General features: G+C 37.4%; 1 protein-coding gene across 2 annotated transcripts in view; it reads left to right on the top strand.

Annotated features, from left to right (window-relative positions):
- FBXL5 (F-box and leucine rich repeat protein 5) overlaps positions 1-15,905 on the top strand; it is a 47,181-nt gene that overhangs the window by 25,484 nt on the left and 5,792 nt on the right. For both annotated transcript variants that reach the window (XM_043572926.1, XM_043572925.1), the window contains exons 8-10: positions 119-201; positions 1,106-1,831; positions 13,718-13,866. In XM_043572926.1, the coding sequence (XP_043428861.1) occupies positions 119-201; positions 1,106-1,831; positions 13,718-13,866 (958 nt within the window). The remainder of the gene's footprint in view (positions 1-118; positions 202-1,105; positions 1,832-13,717; positions 13,867-15,905) is intronic.

Raw genomic sequence — 15,905 nt, forward strand, 5'->3', positions numbered from 1 at the left:
TGGGAACTACTGGCTTATATTATTTATTAAAAGTTACGTCTTTTTCAATCTAACTAAAAGTCTGCAGATTTTCACAGTGATTTCCCCCTCTCCCCCCCCCCCCCCACCCCCCCATTAGGTTAGGCAAATTTTAGAACTTTGTCCTAACTTGGAGCATCTGGATCTTACCCAGACTGACATTTCAGATTCTGCATTTGACAGGTGAGTTATTTTTAAATATTTCAGTATAAGGATTTCTACTTATGAATTAGTAGAATTGTTCTGTAGTTTCTTATTTTTATAATTGCAGTTTAATTGTGCTATTATTTGTTACCATGCAGATAGATCTCAGTCATGTATGGTTACAACTTGATAGCACCCTCCAGTTCTTTGCTTTTGTCCATGGGTTCCTGCTGATCCAAAACTTGAATCTGCATCATCCTTTTGTCTTTATAATCCTGTACTGTGTCTAGACCTTTGAGCCTTGCTGTACAGTCATGTAGATTGGCACTATACGTTTTTAAGAAGTTTCTATTTCATTTGGGCTCCTAATGCCATTTGGCAAAGCTCCCGCTTACATTCTTCATACTCTGAAACTGTAACACTTTGGTCAAGCCATAGTCTCCACAGGTTTTATTTCCTTAGGTGCTATCACTTTCCTTCTTATTCTGCCTCACCCTTCTCTTTCCCACTGTAGCATTTGTATCAGCACCTCTCTGCCTGTTTCAGAGGGAGAGGTGTACCCTTCTCTGGCTATGGCTGGTTCTCTCTCAGATGCTAGAGCTTGTTTCTTCTGGATCTTCCTCCTCTAATTACTAGTTATTCTCTTTCTTTGATGTGTGTACCGCCTTGCCTCCACTGGTTACTTTTCAGAAAAATAAGTGAAGTCTCTCCCTTCCATACCTTTCTACCCTTTCCTTACCCTTCTATTATGTTAGCAGTACTCTTAGTCCCTAATTACTCTTACTGTCTTTTCCTATCCTACCATGTAAAATGGTGCCTGGCAGTAGATGTTCAGTAAATATGTGATTGATTATATTAGATTTTAAATCTTTCTTCTAGTTTTCATCTACTTTTGAAGATTTTAACAATATCCACTAATAGTCTTGTTACTTCTTAATTATAGTTGGTCTTGGCTTGGTTGCTGCCAAAGTCTTCGGCATCTTGACCTGTCTGGATGTGAAAAAATCACAGATGTGGCTCTAGAGAAGATTTCTAGAGCCCTTGGAATTCTGACATCTCATCAGAGTGGCCTTTTGAAAACTTCTACGAGCAAAATTACTTCGACTCCATGGAAGAATAAAGACATTACCATGCAGTCCACCAAGCAGTATGCTTGTTTGCACGATTTAACTAACAAAGGCATCGGAGAAGACATGGATAACGAACACCCCTGGACTAAGCCTGTTTCTTCTGAAAATTTCCCTTCTCCGTATGTGTGGATGTTAGATGCTGAAGATTTGGCTGATATTGAAGATGCCGTAGAATGGAGACACAGAAATGTTGAAAGTCTCTGTGTAATGGAAACAGCATCCAACTTTAGTTGTTCCTCCTCTGCCTGTTACAGTCACGATATTGTGGGACTAAGGACCAGTGTCTGTTGGCAGCAGCATGGCGCTTCCCCGGCCTTTGCATATTGCGGTCATTCGTTTTGTTGTACAGGGACAGCTCTGAGAACTATGTCAGCGCTCCCAGAGTCTTCTGCATCGTGTAAAAAAGCACCAAGGACTAGACTGCTCAGAGGAAAAGACTTAATTTACTCTGGGAGTGAAAAATCTGACCAAGAGACTGGACGTGTACTTCTGTTTCTCAGTCTGTCCGGATGTTATCAGATCACAGATCATGGTCTCAGGTAAGTGACCTGTTGCAGAATATTAGGAAGTGGACATGTTCACATTCTCAAATGTGAGATAAAAGTTGGAATCTAGGGGCTCCTGGGTGGCTCAGTTGGTTAAGAGTCTGACTGCAGCTCAGATCAAGAACTCACTGCTTGGGAGTTCGAGCCCCGTGTCAGGCTCGGTTGGCAGCTCGGAGTCTGGAGCCCGGTAAGGATTTCTGCGTCTCCCTCTCCCTCTGCCCCTGCCCTGCTGGTTCCATCTCTCTGTCTCAAAAATAAATAATTATTAAAAAAAATTGGAATCTAAGTCATTACTTTCAGCTGATTTACTTAAGCAAAAGAGTTCACCGGAGTCTGTGCTACTTCAGAGCATTGAAGCAATATAACTTGAGCTCGAAGTTTCATTTCAGTCAATTTAAATTCTTTGTGACATGTGGAAGACCACTGAGAGTTTAATCAGTGCTTAGCAAACGCCTACACATTTTCTAAGGTGCCTTAGTGGATGTAAAGGTGAATAAGATAGTTTTCCCTCAAGGACTTGTAGCAAAGAAGAAGATAATGTATACCATATTCTGTTGCTGTGTGTTACTTGTGTCTACTCTTTAAAAAAAGTTTTTTTTGTGTTTATTTATTTATTTTGAGAGAGAGACAGAGTGACTAGGGGAGGGGCAGAGAGGAGAGAGAGAGAGAGAGAGAGAGAGAACGAACCCCAGGTGGCCTCCGCACTGCCAGCACAGAACCCAGTGTGGGGTTGAACTCACAAAACCATGAGATAAAGACCTGAGCTGAAATCAAGAGTCAGATGCTTAATTTGACTGAGCCACCCAGGCACCCCCATATGTGTCCACTGTTTAAGGCATTTCAAACGAAGATTCTGTGGGGATCAAAGTAGAGAGAGAGAGAGAGACCTCTCATTCAATTGTAGTAAATGATCACAGAATGTAATGAAGAGGGTCACCTAGATGGCCCAGTAGAGCATCTGACTCTTGATTGCAGTGTTGTGAGTTCAAGCCCCATGTTGGGTATGGAGCCTACTTAAAAAAGATTTTTTTTTTAAATGAAGAGATGACATTGAGTTGAATCTTGAATAAAAATGAAGGATTTTGGTAGGTGGCAGTGGGAAAAGGTACCATTGCAAACAGTGGGGAGGACTTGAGCACACGGTAGTAGAACACTGTTGGAGCTGCTGTTAGGTTCTTTTGCTGTTATGGCTCTTCTCAGCCTTAATAATATGCAATAATTAGTCTTTGATACGAACTTTTAGAAATTGATTATGTGTTTCTCTTTTACTCTATAATAGACTTGAATTTTATTAGGGCTCTTCAAAAAAATTTTTTTTTGATGTTTATTTATTTTTGACAGAGAGAGACAGAGCTTGAGCAGGGGAGGGGCAGAGAGAGAGGGAGGCACAGAATCTGAAAGCAGGTTCCAGGGTCTGAGCTGTCAGCACAGAGCGCAACGCGGGGCTCGAAGTCACAGACCGCGAGATCATGACCTGAGCTGAAGTTGGGTGCTGAACTGACTGAGCCACCCAGGCGCCCCTAGGGCTCTTTAATAATGGGGTGCTAGACAAACTAAACAATGAGTTCATCTAATGTAAAGCCTAATACTCCCTCTTTTCTCCTAAGTATGATCTTTAGCAGATTAAGTTGGACTCAATAGGGAATGTTTACAGGAGACTTGTATCCAGTTTGATTGTAGTGAAGGATATGTATTGGGCAATAGTAGAATATAAGTCTATAGAAGTAGGTTGAGGGTATATAAATGGAAGGTAGAAAAGCAGAAAAATAGTATTTTTTGAGTTGCCTTCTATATTCTCTCTTTGTTGTTTAAGCAGTTAGGTCATTATAAAAAGGTATATACAGTGTGTGTGTATATATATATATATATATATATATAATATATATATATTTAAAGTTTATTTGTTTATTTTGAGAGAGATTGAGTGGGGGAGAGGCAGAGAAAGCCGGGGACAGAGCATCTGAAGCAGGCTCCATGCTGACAGCAGAGAGCCCGATGTGGGGCTTGAACTCATGAACTGCGAGGTCATGAGCTGAGCCAAAGTTGGACACTTAACCAACTGAACCACCCAGGCACTCTCAAAAAGGTATATTTATTTCAGATATACCCCACATGGTTTAATAACTTATAAAAACGTTTGTAGTTAAAACTTTTATAAATAAAATCCTATTTTAAATCTACAGGAAAGTTAGCTGAAAGGGATCTTCGTAAAGGTTTTTGGGAAGAAAATAATTCTCTGCTAATTTATTGGCATTGATACTAGAATTTGGCCTGCTAAAAATCTTTAAGGGGTGCAGCATTCCACTTATTCTTTCATTATTTGGGATTTTCTTTTCTCTTTTTAACTTAAAATGAGTCATGGTATTGTATTGGGGATTTTGAAAAATGTGGAATGTCTGTAGAAGTAATTTAATGCCATTATGTATCCTTAAAGTTCTACAAAAAGCAAAGCACTGTTGAGTAGTATTGGAATCGAGTAGCCAGAGTTTAGAGGTTTTGATCTTTGAGCATGATCTACTTGTACTGCCTTCTTAAGTTCTAGAAGACCATGTGTGAGAATTCCGTATTTTACTTTCTCTTTTTTGTCAATAAAATCTTTAGCAGATTAAATTGATCTCTTTCTTCTTAGAGCAAAGAAGGTGGAGGGGAGACATCGTTAGCTCAGAGAGGTAGCTCTTCTCAGCACCTAGGTTCTATTACATGTTTTATAGGACCCACTTGGAGCTCTGTTAGGTTATTAAGTGTTCTTACACAAAGTGTTGGAGAAAATGCCAGTGAACCATGGTTCACTGACTTTTGGGACAGACAGACTTGGTGTAGGTTGATACTGGTTTTTTGATTTTTGTTTGTTTTTGATACTGGTTTTCCCCTGTATAACTGGCTTTGTCTAAAACACTTAAACTGAGGCTTATATAGCATGAATAGGTGACGCATGGTAGGTTTTCACTAAGTAGTAGCAGTTCTGCAGTAATTGTTACCTTTTTTTAATGTTTTATTTTTTAAAAAAAAAATTTTTTTTTTTTCAACGTTTATTTATTTTTGGGACAGAGAGAGACAGAGCATGAGCGGGGGAGGGGCAGAGAGAGAGGGAGACACAGAATCGGAAACAGGCTCCAGGCTCTGAGCCATCAGCCCAGAGCCTGACGCGGGGCTCGAACTCACGTACCGCGAGATCGTGACCTGGCTTAAGTCGGACGCTTAACCGACTGCGCCACCCAGGCGCCCCTAATGTTTTATTATTTATTTATTTTTTTAAGTTTTGAGAGAGGGTATGAGCAGGGGAGGTGCAGAGAGAAGGAGACAGAGGATTGGGAAGTGGCTCCTTGCCGACAGCAGAGAGCCCAATGCAGGGGCTCAAACTCACGAACCCATGAGATCATGACTTGAGCCAAAGTCAGAAGCTCAGCCAACTGAGCCACAAGGCACCCCTGATTAGTTTTGATAGGAGCCTTTGGAAACTGATTACGTGTTTTCTCTTTTGCCCTGTGATACAGTAGAGCCTTGAACAGCATGGATTTGAACTGTGTGGGTCCACTTAGACACGGGGTTTTGTTTTGTTTTGTTTTGTTTTATAAATACAGTACAGTGCTGTAAATATATTTTCCCTTCCTTATGATTTTCTTTATAACATTTTATTTTTTCTAGCTTCCTTTATTGTAGGGATGCAGTATATAATACATATGTAACATGTAAAATATGTGTTAATTGTTTATGATATGGGTAAGGCTTCCAGTCAAAAGTGAGCTATTAGTAGTTAAGTGTTTGGGAGTCATAAGTTACACTCAGATTTTCTACTGTGTGAGGTGGGGATTGTTGGCATGCCTGACCTCCATGTTCTTTAAGGGTCAGTGTAGATTTGAATGTTACCAGACTTACTTATTTATTGATTTATTTAGAGAGCATGTGTGCACCAGTGGGGGAGGGGCAGAAGGAGAGGGAGAGAGAATCCCAAGCACTCTGTCAGCACAGAGCCCTACGTGGGACTCAATCTCACAAACTGAGATGATCTGAGCCGAAATCACGAGTTGGACACTTAACCGACTGAGCCACCCAGGGGCCCCTTACCAGATCTCTTTAATAATCAGATGGTCACATATTTTATGATGAAGAATTTACCAAGCACAAAACCTAATACTTCCCTACCATTATAAAAGATACTTAATATGAGGTTATTACAAAAATCTTTCAGAAGTCCTGTACCAAGAGTGTTTCCCCCTGAGGTAACTCCTGCCATTATGGTTGGGCTGCTGTGCATCATTCCATTAATTTTCTGTGTATTCAAACCCAAATGCATAGACAGTAGTTAAAGCAATAAAAAGCAAAAGACAACCATATTCTCATTTTGTTCCTTTTTAAACTTTTTACTGTATATATATATATTTTTTTAATTTTTTTTTTTTTTTTTTTTTTTTTACTGTTTATTTATTTTTGAGAGAGAGACAGCATGAGCAGGGGAGGGACAGAGAGAGAGGGAGACACAGAGACACAGAATCTAAGCAAGCTCCAGGCTCCCAGCTGTCAGCATAGAGCCTGACGTGGGTCTTGAACTCACAAATTGTGAGATCGTGACCTGAGCCAAAGTTGGACGCTTAACCAACTGAGCCACCCGGGTGCCCATATTGTGTATATATATATATATATATATATATATATTTAAAATGTTTACTTATTTATTTTGAGAGAGAGCATGAGCAGAGGAAGAGCAGAGAGAGAGTGTACACAAGAGGGAGAATCCCAGACAGGTTCTGGCTTTGTCAGCCCAGCCCGGGGCTTGTTGCCCAAGCCCAGGGCTTGAACCTGTGTACTGTGAGAGCATCACCTGAGCCAAAATCAAGAGTCAGGCACTTAACCGATTGAGTCATCCAGGCTTCTTTATTGTGTTTTTTATATATGTATTCCTGATGTGGCTTTAGTTGTGTTTGAATGTAACTTGGTTTTAAAGTAAAAGGAATTTTTGGTTCAATTTAAAACCTAAAATTCATTTCCAATACCATTATCTTTTTCATTACTACTGTGCCGTATTAAAACTTATTTGTGGCTCTGTTTAGTTACTTTTTCTCTTCCTTCCTCCCTTCCCTCCCTCTTCCTTCCTTCCTTCCTTTTTCTTTCTTTCTTTCTTTCTTTCTTTCTTTCTTTCTTTCTTTCTTTCTTTCTTTCTAATTTTTATTTAAGTAATGTTTACATCCAACATGAGGTTCAAATTCACAACCCTGAGAACAAGCCTGGTACCTCTCAGTTGAGTTTTCAACGTGACCAGTTTTATTGTCCAAAGAATGAAATAAGACATATGACCATTTGTAATATTTCAGAACTGCGGTGATGTCTGAGGAAATGGCAGTTTTCCTGTGTTTCTTTAGTTTTGTTGGTATATTTTTAAATAAGCCAGAATTTATTAAAAATTCTGCATAGTTAAAAATCAATTTCAAAGGGAGTCAAAATTTTTGATGAATCTAATCCGGATGTTTCTTCTATTTGCTTTCAGTGAAAAAGGGTTTAGAAACTTTCTGGTAAGGTTTAGAAAATGCTAGAAAGGGGCATATTTCATCTAACAGAAGAATTACAGGGCTTTGTTTGAATACTAAAGAGTTTCCACCCCTACTTCCCTCCAAGGCAGGAAGTGAATTCCTAAGTGAAATTTGAAGAAAAGCATGAAAGTGATTTTTAGTTGTTACTTCATAGTGTGAGTTTGGCACTTATTATTAAATTTTGATACTATTAACCTTAGAAATAACAAATAAAAACTTTACTGCTATTGGGAATGGAAATAAATTGCATTTCTGCCTTATGGTTTTACAGGTAGTGGTGAGGAGTTTACATATGAGATATCCTTGAAATAAACACTTTGAGTTTGAATTTAAGAAAGAATTAATTTTGATAACGGGGAACCACATAGGAATATCTCATCTAATATCATTTAGACTGGTAGCTAACTGAAAAAGTCTGCAATCTGAGTGCAGATGACTTCTTTAGTTTCCTGAAGGAATCTTTCTAAATCATTTAGATGTTTATTGAGCACCTACTAGATAACTTGCACTGTTCTAATTGCTACGGATCCAGAGTAAATAAGACACATTCCCAGCTTTCATAGAGTGTATAATTTAGTGGTAGAAATAGTCAGTAAACATGTAATATCAGACTGAATGTTCTGAAGAAAAGTAAAGTTAGTTTATAGAGAATACAGAGAATGCTCCTTCATATTTGATAGACAGGAAAGGCTTGAAAAGAGCATTTTTTGAGTAGAGATTGGAATAAAGTTAGTGCATTTTATGTGCATTTCTTGGGAAAAAGGCTAAGGAAATAAATGCAAATTTAATTTTTAAAAACAATTTTTGTATTCGTTATGTTGGTTTAAAAATTATTTCAATTACATTAATAAGTACAATTGATGTCAGTAGGTTTGAGAACAGATATAACTCATGCACTCATACAACTTAATGTATGGGAACAGAGGTGCTAATTGGGAGCTGTCAGGATATCCTGCGTTAGTCATGATGTTCTGTTCAGGGATGGGATAGCAATTAGTTCTGGCAAATTGGTTATATAGGGTTTGTGACAAGAGCATTGACTATAAAAATGTACATTGAAAAATCAAGATTAAAAAAAATTATTTTATTTTGAGAGAGAGCATGTGTGTACAGGAGAGGGGCAGAGAGAGGGAGAGAGAGAATCCCAAACACGTTCCATGCTGTTAGCCTGGAACTCAATGCAGGTTGATCTCTTGAACCGTGAGATCCTGACCTGAGCTGAAATCAGGAATTAGACACTTAACCAACTGAACTACTCAGGTGCTCCTGGTCTTACTTTTTTTGTTCAGTCAGATATTCGCTGTCATTTAATTGATGTATTTAGACCATTTACATTTAATATAATTATTGATATTGTTAAACTTAGGCCTACCATCTTGCTCTTTGTTTTCCTCTTGTTTCATCTTTTCTTCTTGTTCTGTCTTATCCTGACTTCTTTTGGATTTATTATGTACTTTTTAGCATCTTGTTTTATTTCTCCTATTGGCTAGTACCTCATTTACTTAATATTTGCTCCAGGGTTTGTATGCATTTTAAGAAAAAAATTATGGTAAAGTATGTGTTCTATAGAGGTTACCATTTTAGCTATTCTTTTTTTTTTTTTTTTAATGTTTATTTATTTTGAGAGAGAGAGCAAGAGAGAAAGAGCACGCACAGGGGAGGGGCAGAGAGAGAGGGAGAGAGAGAATCCCAAGCAGACTCCATGCTGTCAGCGCAGAGCCCTATGCGGAGCTCAGTCTTGTGAACCATGAGATCATGACCTGAGCTGAAATCAAGAGTTGGGTGCTTAACCGACTGAGCCACCCAGATGTTCCACCATTTTAGCCATTCTTAAGTGTACATTTCAGTGGCATTAAGTACATTTGCAGTGTTGTGTAGCCTTCACCACTATACAGTTCTAAAACTTTTTCAAGACTCAAAACAGAAACTCTATAACTATCAAGCAGTAACTCCTTGTTCTTCCTTCACAGCCTCTGGTAACTTATTTTACTTTCTGTCTCTGTGTATTTGCATCATTTCTATATCCTAGATACATCATATAAATGGAGTCATAACACTTGTCCTTTTGTGTCTGCCTGTTTCACTTAGCATAGTATTTTCAAGGTTCATTCATGTGGTAGCATGTATCAGAACTTCATCCTTTTTATAGCTGAATAATACTCCAGTGTATTTATGCATCATTTTATTTATTGATTGATGTCATCATTAGACACTTGGATCCTTTATACCTTTTAGCTGTTGTGAATAATGCTGTTGTAAAAATTGGCATACAGGTGTTTGAGTCCCTGTTTTCATTTCTTTAATTTCTTTCAGTAGTTTAAGTTTTCAGTGTTTAAGTCTTTTGCCTTTTCAATTAAAATCATAAGTATTTAAAATTTTTGATGGTATTGTAGATAGAATTTTCTTAGTTTCCTTTTCTGATTCCTCATTGCTAGTATATAAAAATATAATTGATTTTTGCATGTTGATTTTGTATCCTACTTTGCTGAATTTATTAGCTCTAACAGTTTTTTGTATGAATTTTTTAGAGTTTTCTACATGTAAGATCTTTCTACAAAGATAATCTCACTACTTCCCTTCCAATCTGGGTGTCTTTTATTTATTTTTTTTCTTATCTAATTGCTCTGGCTAGAACATAAAGTGCTATGTTAAATGGCAGTGTCTTTGGTAATTAAAATGATAGACTTTATTTTCTTACACTTCTAGAGGCTAGCTTTCCAAATCAAGGTATTGGCCAAACTATACTCCCTCTAAAATGTCTAAGGGAGGATCCTTCCTTAACTCTTTCAGCTTCTGGTAGACCTGTGTTTTGATTGGCTAGTGGCAACATAACTCCAGTCTCTGTCTATGTCTTCACATGGCATTTTCTGTTATGTCCAAATTTTCCTCTTCTTACAAGAACACCAGTCATATTGGATTAAGGTCCACCCCAGTGACCTGATCTTAACTTGATTAAATTTGCAAAGCCCTTATTTCCAACCAAAGTCACACTTATAGATGCCAGGTGTTAGGACTTCAGCATATTTTTAGGGGGAGAGAGGTGATAACAATTTAATCCATAATACCAAGGTTTTTTGTGTTTTTTTTTTTTTGTTTTTTTTGTTTTTTTGGTGGTAGTGGTAGTGGTAATACTGCTTTATTTAGGCTAATCTAGTTGTGTCTTCAAGTCCACTAATCGTTTCTACAGTGTCTAATCACTGCTAATCTCAGTGTATTTTATTTCAGAAATTGTATTTTTCATCTGTAGTACAGAAGTTTCATTTGGTATGTTCCCCTCCATATATATATGTATATACGCACACGTAAACATATAATAACATATGTAAATATACAAAAGCATACAAAGACATTAATATATGTGTTTTTTTGGTTCTTTTATGTTTGTATGGTTTTTAAATCCTTGAGCATATTTAAAATATAAAACTGTTTTAAAGTCATTGTCTATTAATCCCATCATTATCATTTATTGGTCTGTTTCTATTGATTGATTTCCTTCCTGATCTTTGAATGTCTAGTAGTTTTTGATTGGGTACCAGATAATGTGAATTATACATTGTTGAATTCTGGATTTTGTTCTATTCCTCTAAAGATTACTATTTTGGAATCATTCCCTGGTCTGTATTGTTTCTATAACTTCTGTATATTTCTGTAACTTTTTGTTTTCTTATTGCATATATTGTCAATACTTTGTTTAAATATTTCTTTCCCCAGTTGAGGGCAGAACCTGTGTTTTATTCATCCTGCATTTTATGGGTTAGGCTTGTGCCTGACATACTTGGACGTTGGTGGTAAAAAGCAGACTAGAGTGATCTCCCTAGAATGCATTTCTTATTACTTGTTATTACTCTTCTATCTAAACCTTTCAGTGAGTTCAGTTGCACTTTGGTTAAGTCTAAATTCTTGGCCTTTGCTTACCTCTGTAGTTTATATCTTATTTCTTAAATCTCTAAGTTTTGATTTGGTCACATCCTCACCCCTGCCAAAAAAAAAAAAAAAAAAAAAAAAGACAAGAAACAGACATCTCACACACACACACACACACACACACACACACACACAGCCATCCTATCTTTAGCCATATGCATCTATTTTCTCTTCCTCCAAGGCACCATATTTCTTACATTTAGATATTTATATTTGCTTTCTCTGTCTGTAACATACATTTTTTGGCCAATTTCTGTTTTTTTCTATCACAGTTTAAATGTCCCTTCTTAAAGGAAACCTTTTTGGGTCCCTCTCCTTCCCCCATCAGTGCCCTTCTGTGTGTTCCTGGGAGACCGTACATCATATGGTATTATAATTGCATATTTATTTTTGGCTTGTTTGATTTCCCATTAAGCTCAATGAGAGCCTCTCTTGACATCTTTTTTTTTAAATAATTTTTTAAATTACATTTTATTTATTTTTGATAGAGAGAGACAGAGCACAAGTGGGGGAGGGACAGAGAGAGAGGGAGACACAGAATCCGAAGCAGGCTCCAGGCTCCGAGCTCAAAGCTGTCAGAACAGAGCTGGACATGGGGCTCGAACTCACAAACCGCGAGATCATGACCTGAGCCGAAGTCGGACGCTCAACCGACTGAGCCAGCCAGGCACCCCTTGACATCTCTTTTAAGATAGACTGTTTTAGTTTTCAGAACTTTATATTGTACAGAAAATTAATGTTCTCAGTTTTGTTCCTGATATTTTTTTAGCTCTGCCATTGTCATTTTAGCTCACTCCTCATTTTATCCTATTTATATTAATGTTTTTATTCTAGGATATGCCATTAGGGTTTCATTTTTACTGACATGTAATTCACTTACCATTAAATTCATTCTTTTAAAGTGTACAAATCAGTGGTTTTAGTAGATTTACAAGGTTGGCAAGCATCAGCACTAATTCAGAAACATTTTCTTCATACCATAGGGAAATTATATACTGTTTAACAGTTATGCCCCTTTGCCCCCAGCCCCTAGCAACCTCCAATCTACTTTGTCTCTATGCCTATTCTGCCTGTTTTGGATATTTCATGTAAATAGATTCATACAGGGGCACCTGGGTGGCTCAGTTGAGCATCCGACTCTTGATTTCTGCTCAGGTCATGATCTCATGGTTTGTGGGTTAGAGCCCCATGTAGGGCTCTGCACTGACAGCGCTGAGCCTGCTTGCAGTTCTTTCTCACCTTCACTCTCTGCTCCTCCCTGGCTCATGCTCTCTCTCTGTCTCTCTCTCAAAAGATAAAAACATTAAAAAAATCGATTCGGGGTGCCTGGGTGTCTCAGTCAGTTGGGCGTCTGACTTTGGCTCAGGTCATGCTCTCACAGTTCATGGGTTCAAGCACCACATCAGGCTCTGTGCTGACAGCTCAGAGCCTGGAGCCTGCTTTGGATTCTGTGTCTCTATCTCTCTGTCCCTCCCCTGATCGTGCTCTGTCTCCGTCTCTCAAAAATAAATAAACATGAAAAAAAATGTTTTTAAGTAATAAAAAAATAGATTCATATGCTATGTGGCCTTTTGTGTCTGGCCTTTTTCACTTAGCATGATGTTTTCAGGGTTCATCCATTTGGTAGCATGTGTCAGTAGTTTATGGCTATATAATGTCTGTTTATCCATTCATTTTAATTAATTAAAATTTGGGTTGCTTCCACTTATTGGCTATTATGAATGATGCTGCTGTGAACATTTCTTTGCAAGTTACCATGTGAACATATGTTTTCAGTTGTCTTGGGCATATGCCTAGGAGAAGTGTTGGGTCGTATGTTCTCTGAGGAACTGCCAAAACTAGTCCGTAATTTTCTTGATAATTTTCACTTAGCCTGTAGGAGAATGAAGATTATAGTTCCAAGATTTAGTACTTCTTTCTAAGAATTGAGTTACTGTTAAGTTCTTCTAAAGAAAAAATTCAGGGGCGCCTGGGTGGCGCAGTCGGTTAGGCGTCCGACTTCAGCCAGGTCACGATCTCGCGGTCCGTGAGTTCGAGCCCCGCGTCAGGTTCTGGGCTGATGGCTCAGAGCCTGGAGCCTGTTTCCGATTCTGTGTCTCCCTCTCTCTCTGCCCCTCCCCCGTTCATGCTCTGTCTCTCTCTGTCCCAAAAATAAATAAACGTTGAAAAAAAAAAAAAATTAAAAAAAAAAAAAAAAAAAAGAAAAAATTCATAGACTTGTTTATTGAATGTCTTGAGGAAAAATGTAAGAAGTTTTTCTCAGGTAAATTACTGCTGCCTAAGTAGGAGGTTAGTTACCGTGTTTTATAGAAATTCTTGAATTTTGTCATTATCAAATTGGAAGATCTGTTAATAGTGGTCCAGTAGGCCATAGGAATATATAATTTTCATAGATTAATATATTCTAATTGTTGGATTGTTTCTCTTACAGGGTTTTGACTCTGGGAGGAGGGCTGCCTTATTTGGAGCACCTTAATCTCTCTGGTTGTCTTACTGTAACTGGTGCAGGCTTGCAGGATTTGGTCTCAGCATGTCCTTCTCTAAACGATGAATACTTTTACTACTGTGACAACATTAACGGTAATGCCTTTTAATAATGAGATAATTTTGAAGGAATAGATTTAAAAAATTTTAGCAGTTCTGATAATTCTTAGGGTTTGTATTTAATTTTCTAGATTTGTAATTACCAAACTGTTTTACTTTCAGTGGTAGTCCTTTACATTTGATAAAATTAAAAAATCACATGTTTTCATTAATTAGCTCCTATAAAGGTAAGTTTTTCTTGCAGATGAGTATTTCAAATATCTATCATGCCAGATTTTTGGAATATGTAGCAGTTTAATACATTCTTAAATGGTAAGTTGTAGAAATACTAAAATTCTTATAAAATTTTGGGAAACTCTTCTAGTGATGTAGCACTCATTAACAATTTAGATGTATTGATGTTCTAGATACACTGTTTTCTTAGGGATGATCACTCAGTTTTCTCGTGGGACAACTTTAAAAAATGCAGTTGGAAAAGGAGGACTTTGGTAATGGGAACCTTTTGGGGATCCTGGCTCTGGTTCCAAATCAATCTCATGGAAGTTTGAGGTGGGGTTGCCATGTGATATCGAAGAGGCTGAGTTGCTTTAGACCTGACTAAAATTCCTGTAGTGTTATGGAGATTGATTCCTGAACCTACTTTTAACAGTCATTAGATAAATACCTATTTTGATTGTTTTGTTTTTTTTTCTTAAACCTTCCCTACCCTGTGAGCCTGTTGACTATGTTTTTTCAAGGTATTCGATGCCCTTTTGGGCTTTTGATAGTCACTAGGAGAGACTGAAGTTTCTAGAAGCATATAAAAAGCTCCTCCTCAGTTATTAGTAAGCAAATCACCGCCTGTATTTATAACTGGAAAAATATTTGTATAGCTCAGATTCTGCTGTGCACCTTTTTACACCATAAACTGTTCCTTGAAAGCCTGTGTCATCTTAAGATGACAGGAATATCAGCTGAGTTTCTCTCAGGGAGAACAATTGACAGGAGCCAGGAAGACTGGAGGAATGGTCTCTTTAATGACATACTTGTAGGCAGAGAAGTTAGCAAATTGCTATTTCTGGGAGATTAGATTTTCCTTAAATACATATAAAGAGACAGGAGATTGAAGCTCTTTTATTTGTGGAATCACATTGGTCACGCAGGAGATGACTTCCCTTGTTCTTGAAGTAGCAACACTAAATAGGAGCATTTCTTTGCCTTCAGTGTATAATCCAGGAATGGTGAGAATGAATGTCATTTTAGTTGCAGCCTCTAAGTGTACAACAAGTAAGTTTGATTGCTTCCATGAACAATTTGCTGCTTTTGTAGATGGCAGTGAATTTGAGATGGGAGATTTTTTTTTAATGCACGGCTGTTATTGTACATGCAGTGTTGTGCTTCCCAAGGTTTATAGGACATATTATGAAAGTAACCAGTAAGCAGTTATTTTTATAAGAAAACATTCTCATCTTTGTCTTGCACTTGAATTGTCCACAATTGATTTTAGCATAGGTTATGTTTGTGGGAATAAATGTCACAATTGAATTTGCTAGATTTGTTTTGGGGTATGTAGATGTTACAGGGTGGGGGAGATTGGATTTCAGTTCATTTTTATGATCTGCCTGCTTGTTTTGCATGTAAAGTTTTTTAAACTTCTTGAAATAATTTAGGTGATGGGGTGAAGTTAAATACTTAAAGTCTTTTGCATTTTGTTAGGATGTTAGAATTTATTTCATCTTAACTGGTTTTGAATATATAAATATTAAAGTGTTCCAAAGGAGCTGCTACATTCCTCTTGTTGAATGTGATTTTTTTTTTTTTGATAAATGAGTGGTAATTTTCAATAAGTGAATTTTAATGAAGATATCTGACTTTGAAAGATTTGAAAGGAAACTGATAGTGTTTGTATAACCCAATATTAAGTCTCCCTTTACAGCTTCTTAAAACATAATTCGGGGGAAATGGAGATCCTTTAAAATTTATAGGATGACTTATCATATTAACTTGTGTTCCGGAGTTCTAGCCAGTTGCTCCTAAAGTAATCTTCTGATAGAATTTTTTCCTTAAAAGGACTTATGGACAACCTAGAAAGTGTT

Source organism: Prionailurus bengalensis, chromosome B1 (genome assembly GCF_016509475.1).
Source record: "Prionailurus bengalensis isolate Pbe53 chromosome B1, Fcat_Pben_1.1_paternal_pri, whole genome shotgun sequence".
NCBI lineage: Eukaryota > Metazoa > Chordata > Mammalia > Carnivora > Felidae > Prionailurus > Prionailurus bengalensis.